This window comes from Aethalodelphis obliquidens, unplaced genomic scaffold (genome assembly GCF_003676395.1).
Source record: "Aethalodelphis obliquidens isolate GAN/ISIS:26980383/991018 unplaced genomic scaffold, ASM367639v1 scaffold4, whole genome shotgun sequence".
NCBI classification, from domain to species: Eukaryota; Metazoa; Chordata; class Mammalia; order Artiodactyla; family Delphinidae; genus Aethalodelphis; species Aethalodelphis obliquidens.
In genome coordinates, this window is record NW_020837948.1 from 55,205,374 (window position 1) to 55,222,964 (window position 17,591).

The 17,591-nt window shown below is 43.3% G+C and overlaps 1 protein-coding gene across 1 annotated transcript in view; it reads left to right on the forward strand.

Moving 5' to 3' along the window:
* The window catches only part of ARSB (arylsulfatase B), a 175,813-nt gene extending 168,472 nt beyond the window's left edge, over nt 1-7,341 (forward strand). The window contains exons 7-8 of the mRNA XM_027100753.1: nt 5,982-6,104; nt 6,882-7,341. Of these exons, the coding sequence (XP_026956554.1) occupies nt 5,982-6,104; nt 6,882-7,147 (389 nt within the window). The 3' untranslated portion in view covers nt 7,148-7,341. The remainder of the gene's footprint in view (nt 1-5,981; nt 6,105-6,881) is intronic.
* Nucleotides 7,342-17,591: the final 10,250 nt, after the last annotated feature.

Consider the following 17,591-nt stretch of genomic DNA (forward strand, 5'->3'; position numbering starts at 1 on the left):
TAGACAAATTCCCAATAAAATACAATTTATCAAAACTGACAAAAGGAGAAATAGAAGATCTGAATGGCCCTATATCTGTTAAAAAATCAATAATTTAAAACCTTCCCCCAAAGAAAACTCTAGGCCCAGATAACTTCACAAATGAACTCTTCAAAATATTTAGGGAGTAACATTCATTTTACACAAACTCTTCAGGGAACACTTCCCAATTCCTTTTATAAAACCTATATAACCTTGATTCAATAACATGATAGGAACATTACAAGAAAAATTTTAGAGCAATTTCTGTGTTGAGCATAGGTGCAAAAATCTTAAACAAAATGTGAATATTTGCTGGCAAATATAATCAGTCATAAAATGTGAATCCAGCAATATATAAAAAGGACAAACATCATGACTAAAAGCAGTTTATCCCATAAATGCAAGGTTGGTTTAGCATTTAAAAATCAATAAATGTAATTCATTACATTAAAGGATAGAAAAGAATAATTATATAATATTCTCATTTTATGCAGAAAAAGCATATGATAACATTTAACAATCACTTATGATAAAATACAAATTCTTAGTAAATTGGGAATAGAAAGGATCTTCTTTAATCTGATAAAGTGTATCTACAAAAATTTTATATTGACATCATACTTAACAGTGAACTATTAAAAGCTTTTCCTCTGAAATCAGGAATGAGACAGAAATTTGCACTATCACTACTTTTATTCAAAATTATACTGGATTTTACCACCTATTTTACTTTGCCATAGATCCTTTTTTTTTTAACTGAAGTGTGGTTGATTTGCAGTGTTGTGTTGGTTTCTGGTGTGCAGTAAAGTGATTCAGATATAAAAAAAATTATACTGGAGATTTTGTTCAGTGTCATAAGGTAAAAAAAGGAAATTAAAAGATGTAAAGATAATACAGGGAGGAAACAAATGTTATTTGCAGATGACACGATATGTGTAGAAAATCCCAAGAATCTATAAACAAAGGATTAGAATTAACAAATGAATTTGGCAAAGTCACTGGATACAAGGTCAGTATGTGAAAAAGTCAATTGTATTTTTACATACTAGCAACAAACATTCAGAATGTGAAATATATCTTAGTATTTATATTAGTATCAAAAGACATCAACCAACTGGGTGTTAACAAAGGATGTGTAAGACCTCTACACAGAAGATCATAAAATGTTATTAAGAGAAAAATTTTAAAACCTAAATAAATGTCAGGATCCACCATACCCGTGAGCTGTAAGTCTCAATGTTTTAAGGCATCAATACCCCCAAACTGATCCCTGAAGTCATTATCATTATAACCAATATCCCAGCAGCTTGTCTGGGAAATTGACAAGCTGATCCTAAAATGTATATTGAAAATACAAAAGGCCAACAATGATGAGATGACTCTTGAAGACCAATGTTCACTGTAGGATGGCTTATGCAGTTGACCCTTGAACAATGTGGGAGTTAGGGGCGGCAGCCCTCTGTGCAGTTGTGCAGTTGGAAATCCACGTATAACTTATAGTCAATGCTCTGTACCCATAGTTTCTCTGTATCCACAGTTCCACATCCATGGTTTCAAGCAACCTCGGATCCTGTAGTATTTACTCTTGAAAACAATCCGTGTACAAGTGGACCCATGCATTTCAAACTCGTGTTGTTCAAAAATTTTACAATTTGTATGGAAACACAAAAGACCCCAAATAGCCAAAGCAATCTTGAGAAAGAAAAATGGAGCTGGAGGAATCAGGCTCCCTGACTTCAGACTATACTACAAAGCTACAGTTATTGAGACAATATGGTACTGGCACAAAACCAGAAATATAGATCAATGGAACAGGATAGAAAGCCCAGAGATAAACCCACACACATATGGTCACCGTCTCTTTGATAAAGGAGGCAAGAATATACAATGGAGAAAAGACAGCCTCTTCAATTAGTGGTGCTGAGAAAACTGGACAGCTACATGTAAAAGAATGAAATTAGAACATTCCCTAACACCATACACAAAAATAAACTCAAAATGGATTAAAAACCTAAATGTAAGGCCAGACACTTTCAAACTCTTAGAGGAAAACATAGGCAGAACACTCTATGACATAAATCATAGCAAGATCCGTTTTGACCCACCTACTAGAGAAATGGAAATAAAACAAAAATAAACAAATGGGACCTAATGAAATTTAAAAGCTTTTGCCCAGCAAAGGAAACCATAAATAAGACGAAAAGACAACCCTCAGAATGGGAGAAAATATTTGCAAACAAAGCAACTGACAAAAGATTTATCTCCAAAATATACAAGCAGCCCATGCAGGTCAATATCAAAAAAACAAACAACCCAATCCAAAAATGGTCAGAAGACCTAAACGGACATTTCTTCAAAGAAGATACACAGATTGCCAACAAACACATGAAAGGTTGCTCAACATCGCTAATCATTAGAGAAATGCAAGTCAAAACCACAATGAGGTATCACCTCACACCAGTCAGAATGGCCATCATCAAAAAATCTACAAACAATAAATGCTGGAGAGGGTGTGGAGAAAAGGGAACCCTCTTGCACTGTTGGTGGGAATGTAAATTGATACAGCCACTATGGAGAACAGTATGGAGGTTCCTTAAAAAACTAAAAATAGAACTGCCATACAACCCACTACTGGGCATATACCCTGAGAAAACCGTAATTCAAAAAAGAATCATGTACCACAATGTTCATTGCAGGTCTATTTACAATAGCCAGGATATGGAAGCAACCTAAGTGTCCATTGACAGATGAATGGATAAAGAAGATGTGGCACATATATACAATGGAATATTACTCAGCCATAAAAAGAAACGAAATTGAGTTATTTGTAGTGAGGTGGATGGACCTAGAGTCTGTCATACAGAGTGAAGTAAGTCAGAAAGAGAAAAGCAAATACCATATGATAACACATATATATGGAATCTAAAAAAAAAAAAAATGGTTCTGAAGAACCTAGGGGCAGGAATAAAGACGCAGACATAGAGAATGGACTTGAGGACCTGGGGAGGGTTCAGGGTAAGCTGGGATGAAGTGAGAGAGTGGCATGGACTTATATATACTGCCAAATGTAAAATAGATAGCTAGTGGGAAGCAGCCGCATAGCACAGGGAGACCAGCTCCGTGCTTTTTGACCACCTAGAGGGGTGGGATAGGGAGGGTGGGAGGGAGACACAAGAGGGAGGAGATATTGAGATATATGTATACATATAGCTGATTCACTTTGTTATACAACAGAAACTAACACAACATTGTAAAGCAATTATACTCCAATAAAGATATTAAAAATAAATAAATAAAAATAAAATAGGATCATTAAAAAAAAAAAACCCTTGTTGTTCAAGGGTCAACTGTAATAGCAAAAATAAATAAATAAGTAAAGTAACCTAAATTCCCATTAAAAGGGGAATGCATAAATAAAATGTGGTATTCTTATGTAGTGAAATACTAAATAGTTAAAAAGAATATATATATATATATATATATATATACACACATACATAATCACTGAGCTTTAAAAACACAGTAGTGGATGAAAAAGCAAGCTGCAAAATATGTATAGCATAACACATACATGTACATTTCTAAAGTATAAAACTACTGTGTATTATTCCTTGACACATATATGTGTTACTGTATTTTTAAATGGCTGAAGGACGCACTGAAGTCGTGACAGCAGCAGCCTCTGGGGCAGAGGGGGAAGGGACTGGGATTGAGGATGGAGAAAAAGGAGTCTGTCACTTCATCTTAATTGTCCTACTTCCCTTATTTAAAAAAAAAAAAGGCAAATATGACAAAATGTTAACATCTGTTCATTCCGGGTGACAGCTCACAGGGTGTTAGTTATATTATTCTTTGTGCTTTGCGCTTTGTTTAATTTCTCAAAATGAAAAAAACTTAAGTTGAGATAACAGCATCTTTCATCATTTAGTCTTAGACTTATTTATGGTTTAGGTATTTTATGTTCCTGTTTGTTTTAAAAATAAATGTATATAAATATAGGCATAGCTGAGACAGCTAAATCTCCTTCCTTTGTTTATGTTCACAAGGCGCACTTGTTTTATTTAACATTCTTTGCTATCAGAACGTGGTCTTTATATACAAACTCGTGAGTAGTAAATCATGAGGGCTCACGGTTCTACCACAGTCTGTCTATTAAGAACGTACTTCCTATGGTAGACGTCCGCATACACCTCGATCGCTAGAAGCATCCGTTTGTATTGGAGCCAAAATAGCCACAAGCAAACAGAGAAACAAGAAGTCCAAAAGATTTCCTCTTTGGTGCTGATGATTTGTTGGTACTGATTGTTAAGACTGAAGGTCTGAAACCACCAATGTTTATTGGCTCAGTCTGCAGTATGCCTCTCCAGGGTCATTTCCACAAGATTGACAAAGGAATGAAACTCCCGGGGCTTCCCTGGTGGCGCAGTGGTTGGGAGTCCGCCTGCCGATGCAGGGGACACGGGTTCGTGCCCCGGTCCGGGAAAATCCCACGTGCCGCGGAGCGGCTGGGCCCGTGAGCCATGGCCGCTGAGCCTGCGCGTCCTGAGCCTGTGCTCTGCAGCGGGAGAGGCCCGTGTACCGCAAAAAAAAGACAAAATGAATGAAACTCCCTGCCTTTTCCACCACTGCCAGTGCTTCCCGCGTTAAGCTGCGTGCAGCACAGAAGTCCCGCTCCGGCGGGGTGGAGGGCACTCTCAAAGTCCTTTATCACATGATGGTGATGCTGGACAGATGGTGGTGAGGGCACTTTTACAGACACATCACACACTACAGCTATTAGTCATTGGACAGGTAGTCTGGCAGCCTTTGGAAGTACACCCAAGGTGATTGCTATGACCATATTTGAAAAGTTGACAGATAAATGTGGATTTAAAACAGACTAAATATTAAACAATTAAGCCCTAAGTTGCGGCTTTTAAACATGCACAGGTAGGAGTGAGGTGGGGACCTCCATACCTTGCCTTCAGGGATCCACCAGGGTCTTCAACTAGAGTAGAACTCAGGTCTCTCTCACCTTATTCACTGCTCCCCACAAGCAGGTGCAGAAGGAAGTTATCCGAAAGAAGCAACTGAGCATGCTCAGTTCAGACCCTTTTGTCTAATTTTGGAGACAGCCTGTCCCCAGGATATATGTCAACACACAAGCGCCAATTATTAGCAAGCCCTCTCTGACACAGATCTGAAGTTATGTTCTCTCCAATCAACTTTGTCAGTAACAAAAGCAATATTTTTAGCTCCATCTCTCTGGCCTCTACCTCTCAACTGGTTCCAAAGTCAAGAGGGGAAGAGGGAGCAGGCACTATTAATTATGCCCCTCCAAACCTGATGATCAATTAATATAAGACCTCAAGATGATAAATTAATATAATCCATGATACCAACCAATAATTTATATACCAGAATTATCTTATCTGAATAGTTAACTGAGCGTTGCTCACTTACTTTTAGATTTCATAAGTGTGGTTAAAAAAATAAATGTATGTACGATTTATCATGGCATGCTTGAACTCTCATAGCTTGAGACAGACTCCATTAAAATGTGCATTTTATAATATATTATATTATCTGCATAGGTGTCAAGTATACACAGAGAATGGATTTAACTCAATCATTTAACAGCACAAACAAAACCTACCAAAGAAACAACCCCACATGCTGTCACAGAACACAGTTCTGCATATGGCCAGCGGTACGCAGGCAGAACCTAGTGGTTTTAAGGATGAATTAGTGTTCTAATCTCTTTGGGATTTCCTTTATATTAGTGGTGGTTTATGACTGACATTTAATGTAACTGGAGCTTTCTGTTTATATTTAATAGAAGATTCATTTCTGTGGCAGGATCCACATTTACGCGCCAGTGTTGAATAAAAGCTACTGTTCTGCAAGAGGGATGTAAAATGTTGATTTATGACGACACATTCCAGTAACAGTGATCTGATTCTTCCAAACCCTCTCACCAGGTCCTGGGAACAGCATGGTTCCGGCAAAGTATGATTCTTCCCTTCCAGAATATTCAGGCTTCAACACATCTGTCCATGCTGCCATCAGGCACAGGAACTGGAAACTCCTCACGGGCTACCCAGGTAGAAGGCTTAACATTTCCCACTAGAACAGCTAGGAAAACTTTACCAAAGAGCAACTGTCTTTTGCAAAACATGAGCTCTGGGGCTGCTGAATGAGGGGAAGGAGTGTCATCTGGTCCTAAATTTTTAAAAAATTAACAATTAACTGTAGAGGTGGGGGGAGGGTGAAAGGAAGAAATGCAGCTCTAGTGCTTCATGGAAAATAAGGGTTTCCGATATGCACGACCGTCAAGCACAGCACTTCTAGCTAGCAAAGAGCATCTCTGAAAGCTACATCTTCAACCAATGGTATAGCGGGGGGAGGAGGTTGCTTCCCCTGAGCACATTCTCTACAAGTGACATCTTTTAAATATTTTTATGGTATGTGGTATGATGGTTAAGATTGTGATGCAATTAAGCAATGTTTATAATGAGGGCATTCTTGGCGTTTGCGGCAAGACAATCCTTCATCGTTTGTGACTGTCCCATACGTTCTAAGATATTTTAGTATCCCTGGCCCAGACCACTAAATGGCAGTAGCACCCCCCGACAAGTCACTGTGACAACTAAAAATAACTACCACCACCACCACCCCCAGACACACACACATGAGACATGTTTAGTTAAAGCACCAGAAGTCAGAGTCGGAGACAGATCTAGACATAGCATCAAGGGCCAGATTTTTTTACGTGTCCATACCCACAACAGAGCTCAGCCTTGTCCCCCAGACTCCTTACTTGAAATTAGAACCTGCCTACAATACTCCTCCTCCAATAAACTGTTGTATTTCTTTGCCAGGCTGTGGTTACTGGTTTCCTCCACCATCTCAATATAATGTTTCCGTGATACCCTCCTTGGACCCACCAACCAAGACCTTCTGGCTCTTTGACATTGATCAGGACCCACAGGAAAGGCATGACCTGTCAAGAGAATATCCTCATATCGTCAAGCAGCTCCTTTCCCGTCTGCAGTTCTACCAGAAACACTCGGTGCCCGTGTACTTCCCAGCACAAGATCCCCGCTGTGATCCCAAGGCCACTGGGGCTTGGGGCCCTTGGATGTAGGATTTCAGGCAACCTAAGGGGCAGCTAGAAAGCCTTTCTGTTGCGAGTTGGACTTCAGGCCTTTACTTTGTGACTCTTGTCTCATTGTTCCCCCAACCTGGGTTCACCTGGCCCTTCTCTTGCTCCTAAACCACACTGAGGTGTCTAATTTCAACCCCTAGTACATTTGAGATGCTGATAAAATCTGAACACTTCTGCTGTTGACTGGGGCGTGTGTCTAGAGGAGAGGGTGACTGGCTTCATTCCCTCTTTCCTGAGCTGTGGGACAGCGGGGAACACGATTTGAAAGAGGAAGTTGTTGAGTCTTGGAACCTGGAGCAGCTGGTTCTTTTTGCCTCACAAGTCAGATGTTAGAGTTCCCTCTGCCCATAGCTGGGTTTTATTGGAGTGATTCACATTTCTTGAAACAAATGAAAGGGTCAGACAGTTGTTAATGGTTCTGTTGGCCAGGAGTTCTCCCTGTCTGTGAGACATCGTGTTTAGGCGTCCCATGTGAATACGCTGGCTTGGTTCACCCCTCGCTCATGCATCTCTTCACTCACCTCGTCACTCATCCCGTCATGGAGCATAAGGCTCGTTACATTATTAAGATCAGTGTGGCACTAGGCCTACTCCTTGGTTTTGGTTTCTACAATAGGGAAATTTGTTTTTTCCCCAGTTTTTTCCAGCCACTGCTCATCTTGTCTGGACTGCCTGCTACCCCGCTTCCTTTGTGGTTCTTTTTCTACCCTTTCTTCTGACTGATGTATCCCATGCCTGGGAAGGGTGCTTCGCTTCTCCACTATGAGCACCACTGGTTTTTGGAACACTGCTGAGGCCTGCCTTCCTTTTGCTCCTGACACTGAAACTAGAGCCCCGCCCAGAAAGGGCGGTGCATCTGGCTCTGTGGGCATGCTCATGGAAGTGCTTGGGTCTCTGTCATCTGCTTGGTGACTTTTTTTCTAGTTTATTCTCATGAGTGTAGCTATGTCTCATAATATATTCAGTTGCACTGCTCTTCGGTAGCAGTGAGGAGAAACCTTGGAAAAGGATAATATTGTCCTGAGACGATGCAAGTAGGCAATTTGAAAAAGGAAATGGCCGGCATCCGGGATACCGAGCCTTGGTAACACAGATGAAGGTACATCCACGTTCCTCTTATTCTCTCAGTTTTACTGCTTGTATTGAGGTTCTGAAGTTGAGGGAGGAGGATGCACAGTTTGACCTGCCAGCTCTTTCTTAGCCCCACCAATGTCCTACTAACGTGGACCAGTCCAGATTAGCTTCAGGAGTGTCAAACTCGGAGAAGTATGTCCAAAAACTATACTCTTTTTTTACATTAGCTCCACTGTTTCATTCACTGCCTATCATCAATGCCTGGATCAATGCCTGGTACATAGAAGGCACTCAATACACTTTAAAAAAAATAAATGAATGAATGAACAAATGAGTAAATGAGAAAGTCTCACACCATGGAAGGTGCTAATCCAATGAGCTGAATACGGGGCTGAATATAAATATCTTCCAACCGTAGCTTTTCTGTTCTCGAGCTGCCCTCCTGGGGTAGGAGCACAGTCTGCATATCTGGGAAGTCTAGGACATGCCATAGTGAAGTTGTAATGCCCTCTCAGAGGGAGAGGGGAGAAAAATATGCCTACTGAAGATACTCTTCTGCCAATAATCCTCAGTTCTCTTCTGCAGAGGACACTAGAAACTAAAACTACCAAGCTATATGATATAGGTCATGGTACAGCCATTCCTTCAATTCAGTAGCAATATTCTCCGGTTACGACTAACTTGTATTAAAATAACAATGATTGGAAAGAAATGGTGCTAGAATTAATGACACCTGTTACCAACATGTACCCTACTCCTGGGCTGGCATGCATCTGGCCAGAATGCTACTAACTCTCACTCCCAAACCTGTGGTGGATATTATGAACTAACTGAGCCCAGAGGTTCCTTCCGGAGCCTTCGAACCCCAAGGCTGTAGGTACCATTCATACTATAAGATTGGAGGCCATCACTACATGATACCTATTTGCTCCCCCTGCTGTCCCAGCAGCTGTTCCCAGTTAGAGTTTCTTGATCGCTATGTACAATGTGGATGTTCTGCACTCGATGGACCTAAAGGGAATTTTAAAGACTGATTTTTTTTTTTTTTTTTTTTTTTTGCGGTACGCAGGCCTCTCACTGTTGTGGCCTCTCCTGTTGCGGAGCACAGGCTCCGGACGCACAGGCTCAGCGGCCATGGCTCACGGGCCCAGCCGCTCCGCGGCATGTGGGATCTTCCCGGACCGGGGCACGAACCCGTGTCCCCTGCATCGGCAGGCAGACTCCCAACCACTGCGCCACCAGGGAAGCCCAAGACTGATTTTTTGGTAAAACTTTTATTTGAGATTTTATGTTATCCATAATAGAATGTACTCATTGAATTTTCTTATTCTGTACAAGAATGTGAACAGATTCACATGCTGTCATTAGGAGTATTAATGGTGTTTTCTCTGATTTTGTTTACCTTTAAAGAAGTTTTATTTAATTTTTTTTCTTTTTACTACCTGATTGTGCCAGATTTGGGGGACAAAAATATTAAATTTATCTTTGAAAATGTGTCAGCTCTGAGTATGGGGTTTCCATTTGGGAGATGAAAAAGTTCTGGAACTGGATAGTGGTGGTGGTCGCACAACATCATGAATGCACTTAATGCCTCTGAATTGTATACTTTAAAATGGTTAAAATGTGTAGTTTTTAAGCACAATTTCAAAAATGTGTTGACCCATTTATGGTATGTGAATTATAACTCAAGAAAGCTATTCAATAAATAAATAGAGCAAAAAATATCAGAGCTAAAAAAGATGTGTCCATCATTGCCCCAAAGACACAAACTATAAAATAGGATATTGGAGGAAGGTCAGGAGAGGGTCGGAGTAAATATAAAGTAATAAGGGAGTGTATTAGTTCTCTATTGCTATATAATAAATTACCCCCAAATTTAGCAGCTTAAAGCAATGAAGATTTGGTACATCACACATTACATGAGAGTCAGGACTTTAGGAGTGGTTTACCTGGGTGGCTCTGGCTCAGGGTCTCTCATGAGGTTGTAGTCAAGCAGTTGACCAGGTCTACAGTCATCTGAAGGCTTGACTGGGGTTAGAAGACCCGATTCCAAGGTGACTCACTCACAAGGCTCTTGGCTGGAGGCCTCAGTTCCTTGCCCTGTGGGCCTCTCCATGGGCTCTCCTCACACATGGCAGCAAACTTCCAGCAGAGCCAGAAATCCAGAGAGAGAAAGAGGGAGCTGCAGTACCTTTTATGACCTGGTCTCCAGAATCATACACTGTCCCTTCCACCTTTTTTCACTTCCTTAAAAAGGAGTCACTAAGTCCAGCTCATACACAGAGGAGGAGAATTAGGCTCCACCTTTTAAGGGAAGTGTTAGACTTGTGGACCTATTTGGCACCACCACAGACAACAGAGGAGAATGGACAAATGTAGCTTCCTGGGGTATTGATTGTACAATCAAGTCCACATGCATTTATCAAATGTTGCTATTTGAAGATAAAGAGTAGAAAAAGCATCCAGCTTTGCTCTTTACTGGTAGAATGACCATGGACAAATCATTTAACCTGCTCTGTGCCTCAGTTTTTTTACCTGATGAAGTGATGGGTTGAAGTAGATAATCCCTAACTTCTCTAGGGTCCAGAACAATTCCTGGCACATAGTAGATGTTCAATAAATGTCGGTTCATTGACTCTCAACTGACTGAATTCTAATACAATGGTGAGAAGTAATAGTGTGCTAAAAATATCCTGAGATCGTGCTCAGTCTTAAAAAAAAAATCTAATTTGGTGATAGAAGTCAGCTTGGTGCTTTCCTTATGGGGAAAGGATACTAACTAGGGAGGGGCATGCTGAAACATTTTGGGGTTTAGAAAATGCTCTATATCTTGATCTAGTGGTCTTTACATGGGTGTATCCATATGTAAAAACTCACTGAGAGGTATACTTAATGCACTTTACAGTTTATATGTTGTACCTAATTAAAAAGTACTTTAAAACAAAAAACACCTGCCCTTAGAACAAAAAGAGCACTACATACTTATAAGTCACAAAAATGTACCTGGAACACACAAACATTTGTAAATAAAACATTTTAAATGCTGCAAGGACATCTATTTGAAGAAACCTTTCTGTGAATCCTTTTGAAAACACAAATTTAGGTTTCTGTATTTACAAAACCTGAATACATCGATTTAGATTTCCTAAACTGAGATTTTGTTACCCAGGTTTTCCTGAAGGAGTCATACCCATGTATCGGTGCTGGGGGAGGGGTGTAGAGACCAGGAAATGACACAAACAAGACTGAGGGCATGGCCACTGGCCCTAAAGGGCTTATGATTCGATTCTGTGGTACCAAGTTATTTCTAGCTCAACAGTTTTTAAGAATAATCCAGCCAATACTAAATGTATTGAAGTAGTGATTATCCTTCCCAGTCACCACTTAAACTTAAAATCTATTTTTTGTCCAAGTAGAGAATAGTCATCGCTTGTGTAGATTGGTTCATTTTCAGGCCATTCCAAGACCAGCCTGCTCACCCTGGCATCACCCTTACCAATCACTAGAGCAGATAGGTTTGACTGACGTAGAGGTACCTGCCACATCCCTTTCACCTTTGCCCCATTGCCATAGGAGCCACCCACCAGACGGCACAAAGCCAAGGAGGAGAGCAGTGACTCACGCTGTCCTGGGCCTGACGTCAGGGCTCTGTGACCATCAGGAAATTGGAGAGACAATTTCATTCTCAAACTAATTCACTCAAGTAACCAGTCATTGAGCTTAAGGTATGTCATTTAATAACCGCTATCATTTTTCTGATAATAGAGATAATAGGTATCGCTGTAAGAATTTTAGAAAATACAGAAAACACATATGAAAGAAAATTAAGCAGTCAATAAGCCACCCACCCAGAGTTAGCCACCATTCACCTTTTTTTACACCCCTTTAAGAGCGGAAGTGACCCACTTCCCAGATTGGTTTTCAAATCCCATTGTGCCCAGCTGAGGTCTCATTGGAGACTCAAGATGGTAGATAAATAAAATGTTGCCATTTTTGGTAATCTTGATTTTAATCCCATTAACGAATTATAGATGATCCCAGGAATGTTACCCTGAAGGGGCATAACTTCTCCTCTCCCTCCTCTCCCCCTCCCTCCCTCCCTCTCCATGGGTCTCAACAGGGGACCTGGGCACAATGGGGGCCAGTGTTCCATCAATCAAACTAGCAAGTAGGAACCAACCCCTTACTCACACCAGAGTCTTGCAGAGAACAGCAGAGGGGATAAACGTAAACACGTACTCTCCTCCTCTCCTGGGTGAACAGGACTTATTGTGTTTTTATTTACAATAAATGAATCAAAGCTCGGATTGCCCATGTGCCAGGATTTTGTAGCTGGGATCATTCAAGTCCATGCCGTGGAGGCTAGGACAAGGGCAGCTGATGGCAGCAGGGCCGGATGGGCGCACTGGATCAGGCCCCACTCCCAGGAAGCTCACCTACCAGGGAGCACAGATGGGAGACACAGCAGACAGGAAGAGGAGGTCCCAGAAAGGGCAGAGGCGAGGTGGAGGGGGCTCAGAGTCAGGAACAATGCACCTTAGCGCCCGGCAAGGGAATTCCTTTTCCCTTAATTTTTGCTTCTTGTTTTTTTACACCCATGAGAGCAGTGAGTTCTTTCTATATAAACTATTTTTACATTTGGTTAGAGGAGCCTCTGATCTGTTAGGAAAGCAGTGGGTTTGGTATGAAAACATTATTGTTGGGGCTTCACAAGGGGGCATCTGGTTTTCCCTGGTCCTTAAGTCAGGGCTCGAGCAAAAGGGTTTGGGTTTAACGCATGCAGGCGATGGAAATATGTGGCCCCCGACACCCAGAAGGAGGAGAAGGGCCCTTCCCAGGGGCACCTGTTTGTGTTCTGTCACTGAGTTCTGCAGATACTCCTTCCCTGCAAAAGAAGTGGCTCGGGGTGCCCAGGCAACCAGAGCCAGGAGGCCGGCCCACACGGCCCCTTGAGACCCCACCCAGACCTCCGTGGCTCACATGGGCCCTTTCACTGCTGCGAGTTTTAACGTGGTACTTTTCCTTAAATTCACATTCTTTACTAGGATAAGTACTGTAAAGAGATGCTTTTTTTTTTTTTTCTTTCTGGCCGGGTTAGGTCTTCGTTGCTGCAGGCAGGCTTTCTCTAGTTGTGGCGAGCGGGGGCTACTCTTCGTTGCGGTGCTCAGACTTCTCATTGCGGTGGCTTCTCTTGTTGCGGAGCACGGGCTCTAGGCGCAGGAGCTTCAGTAGTTGTGGCACGTGGGCTCAGTAGTTGTGGCTCGCGGCTATAGAGAGCAGGCTCAGTAGTTGTGGCGCACGGGCTTAGTTGCTCTGCGGCATGTGGGATCTTCCCGGACCAGGGCTCGAACCCATGTGCCCTGCATTGCCAGGAGGATTCTTAACCACTGCACCACCAGGGAAGCCTGAGATGCCTTTTTTACCACTGTGGTAAGGGGAAAACTAATATCCTGGATAATCATAAAAATACACACAATAAATACTCTTAATAAATATGCAAAATAGATACTCAATAGATAAATAAATTGCTCTTGCATTGGCTCTAGGAACTGTTCCTGACCTGGAAGGAAAGAGTATTGAAGAGCGGTTAACTTTTTCACTAAACGATTCAGTGTCACCAGTGCCAGGGCTGTGACTTTGGCAACACTGGCCTGGAGACAAGGAAACGCCCCGAGGGCCAGCCGCCCGTTCAGCGTGTGCCCAGGGCCCGGGCGGTGCTGGGTGGTGCTCCACGTGACTGGTAACTCTGCTTGCTGATGTGCTGCTGTCCCCTTTGCCTGCCATGGCCTCCAGGAAGAATCACAGCTGCACTCTTCTCCCAACAGCTTGTCTTGCTCGTGTGCCTGGAGACCCCAAAGCAAGGCAAGCATTCGAAATGAGGTAAACATATAAGCACAAAGAAGAAACCAACATACACATCCTCTGCAATACAGCAGGAAAATCACAGAGGATCCGACCACAGGAAGAAGCCAGGAAAGTCAATAAACAAGTTGGAGGAGATGCAACATACAGAGACGAAATGTTTAGAAGAAATAAACACTGAGGGGAGGAAAAAAGAGGCAACCTGGAAGTTCTTGGGTTAAGAAGTTCCCTGAGCCTTCATTTCCAGGATTGTAATCTGTGGTCCCAGGGACTATAAAGCCACCCTCCCAGGAGACTCTGTGTCACAAATGCCTAGAAATTTCTCCTGCTCTGCCTCACAGCCCTCTCACAGCCCCTGGGTGCCCACGTGGGCCTCATCTGGTACTGTAACGTAGCTCATCAGGGATGTCATATCTTGCTAATTATAGAGGCAAGGTAAGGAATTAACTTTCCTTGAGGACACGCTGCATGCCAGACACAGTTTGACTTTTACAATAGCTACTAAACTCCTCACAGTAATAGCTAATCATTAGGTAAATGGTTTTACCATTTTAGAAACTATCTCACGTGAAGTCACACAGCCAGTAGAGCTGGAATTGGAGCCCAGATTGCTCTTAAAATGCCCAATTCTCTACTCAGCCTCCCTGCAACCTCTAGTACTCAGCTTCCTTCCCTTCCCTCTGTCCTGCGCCTTTAAGGGTCATTGTAGGAAGTCCTGTTCTGACCATTTAGGACTGGGGAGCCTCAGGTGAGTGATATTCAAAGCTAGAGTTGAGAACTCAGCTCCGCAGAACGCTTGGGATGCGTGGAGGGAAGGGAAGCCTTGGAGAGGCTAGTGTAACAGTTCAGCAAGAGGTATTAATTAATTTATTTTTATATGTATTTTTGTCTGTCTTGGGTCTTCGTTTCTGTGCGAGGGCTTTCTCTAGTTGTGGCAAGCAGGGGCCCCTCTTCATCGTGGTGCGCGGGCCTCTCACTATCGCGGCCTCTCTTGTTGGGGAGCACAGGCTCCGGACGCACAGGCTCAGTGGCCATGGCTCACGGGCCTAGTTGCTCCGCGGCATGTGGGATCTTCCCAGACCAGGGCTCGAACCCATGTCCCCTGCATTGGCAGGCAGATTCTCAACCACTGCGCTACCAGGGAAGCCCAAGAGGTATGAGATTAGTAGGGTAAAAAGCTAATTGGAGGCTTAGAAAATAAAAAGCATTTGAAAGGAGTTGGAATTACTCAGCCTGGAGAAGAAGTTTATTAATGTTTTTCATGTATTTCGTAGGAAAATCGCCTTCCCCCACGCAGGTCTCTGAGGCTAGTGACCATCCTCCCCGTGAACGCAGAGACAAAACCGACAGCACAATGCTAATAGGAGGAGGAGAGGAGAGTGACAGGTGGGTTCTCAAAATGCACTGCAGCTTCTGAGGAGGGTGCTGGCTGGAAAATGGAATGGAATGTCCTATCTTGTTCTGGGACCAATTGGCATCAACTAGTCTCTAGCTGCAGTTACCATCTTGCTGAATTTTGGAGGAGGACGTGGTTCTTACCAACAACCCTGACTATTGTCTTTTATATAATGTCCGTAGAACCTCATTCCCCCTCTGTGTTTAGGGCTCTGAGATGAAGCATAACAAACACTTCAGATACATGGGCTATTTTGTACAGTTCTGTCTGTAATGATTTATCTTTGGGGGTTGGGATGAAAGAAAGTAATGCAAAGGTTAGCCTGTGTATGTGGACTTTCTTATAAGGAACATTGCCTTGTGAGGATCTCTCCTTGAAAAGAGGAACACAAATAATGACCATGTGCTTCAGATGGTATATTTTGGTTTGAATCATTGTATAAATGAGAGAGCTCCATGTTGGTCAACAGGACCTGGTTAGAGACATGCTTTGATTTCTATAAACATTGTTGTCTTAAGTCAAAAGTTAAGTGGCTGAGCCATGGTAAATTATGTGGACAACTCCTCTTATGGGTTGGGAAGGAAAAATGTCGGTGAGAGGTAATTCCTTGCTTCTCACGCAGCTGTGGAAGCTGTCTGTCTCTGAAGGCAGGCTCTGGTCTGATGCTGCAGGAGGGCTGGGCTGCTGAGGGGCTTCTGCTGGCGTTCAGACTAAGTCATCCCACTGATTACCCCTGGGCAAAGCCACCTAGTTACCAGGCATGGCTCAGTCAAGGCGTAGCTAGTCCATCCCCAGACGAGGAGGAAATGCCCTCTTGGGACAGGGAGGGCAGGATGAAGTGAGCAGGTAGTGCCATTGCCCCCTCCTCCTTTGTACACAGAACACTGGCAGTGAAGAGAACTTGACCTTTGCTCGGTACTTATTATTATACAATTTAAAAATTCTTGCTGGTTTGATAGGCTTTAAAATGGAACATTATTGTGTGTTCCTTTCAGTGCTGGGAGGTTGGACTTTTCCATGTATTTATTGGCCCCTATGGCTATTTTTTTGAGTGGCCTGATCAGCCTGTCCCGCCCTCCCCAATCTCACTGGCCCTGTCATGGGTTGGGGTGCGGGTGGAACAGTAGCCCCCGCTGAGGATAACGCAAGGCAAAGCCGGCCTTTGTTCAGACCTGAACCATTATCTCAGCTGAGGCTGTGAGTCCTCCCGTTTCCAGGTGGTGCGTTTCAAGTTGTCAGGTGTCTCCGCTTTCTATTCCGTCTTTGGAACTGTGTCAGGGGGCAGGAAAGAGTAAGGAGGCAGTTATGGGCAGAGCAAAACTGAGACTTGTGAGCCCCCTGCGAAGGCTAATGGCGCTCCTTCCGAGTGATGTTCTTTTAATATCGGAATATTAATATTGAAATAAGAGCACTGGAGGCAGGGAGAGGGGTGGGGCTGGAGAGGGGGGGCCACTGGCAGCTGCCCAGTCACTCCCCTGTGATCCCAAACTCGGCAAGTCTGGTCCCAATGGCAAACCCATTTTTCCCACTTGGCAAAACAAAAGCCCTACGGGTAACTGAGTCACCCTTCTCAGAGGCAGTTTAACAACCCCTGGTTTCTTATAAAGCATACCCCTTGGGGTGATCTCGCCCCCGAGGGCCATAGCCCACCCAGCACCATACAGGAGTGGAGTTCTGGTGACCACAACTGTGTCTGCCTGGCGACAGCACTTTCACACCTTCAGGCCCTCATCCTTGGGCTGGCCCATCCCTGAGTCTCAATTTACTCTGGCGGGACCCCTGAAGCCCATTTCCTCTCAAGCAAGCTTCAGTGGTGGAGGTCCTCTGTATAACTGAAAACTTTCTTTCTACTTTTAGCCTTTCTTTTTCCGGTGTGAATAATCCCAGAGCCTTTCATCTGACTCTGTACTTCTGTCAGCTTTTCCCATCTGCCAGCACTCCTGTGATTCCAGCCTTGACCCAGGCTAGCCCATATTTCCCCCTTCTCTTTCCTCTTTGCCGGACTAGCTCATCCTTCGGGTGTAAACTTAAAGGTGCCTTCCCCTGGGAAGTTTTCCCTCTAGCCCTGCTGAACTGGACCGGTGTTCCTGA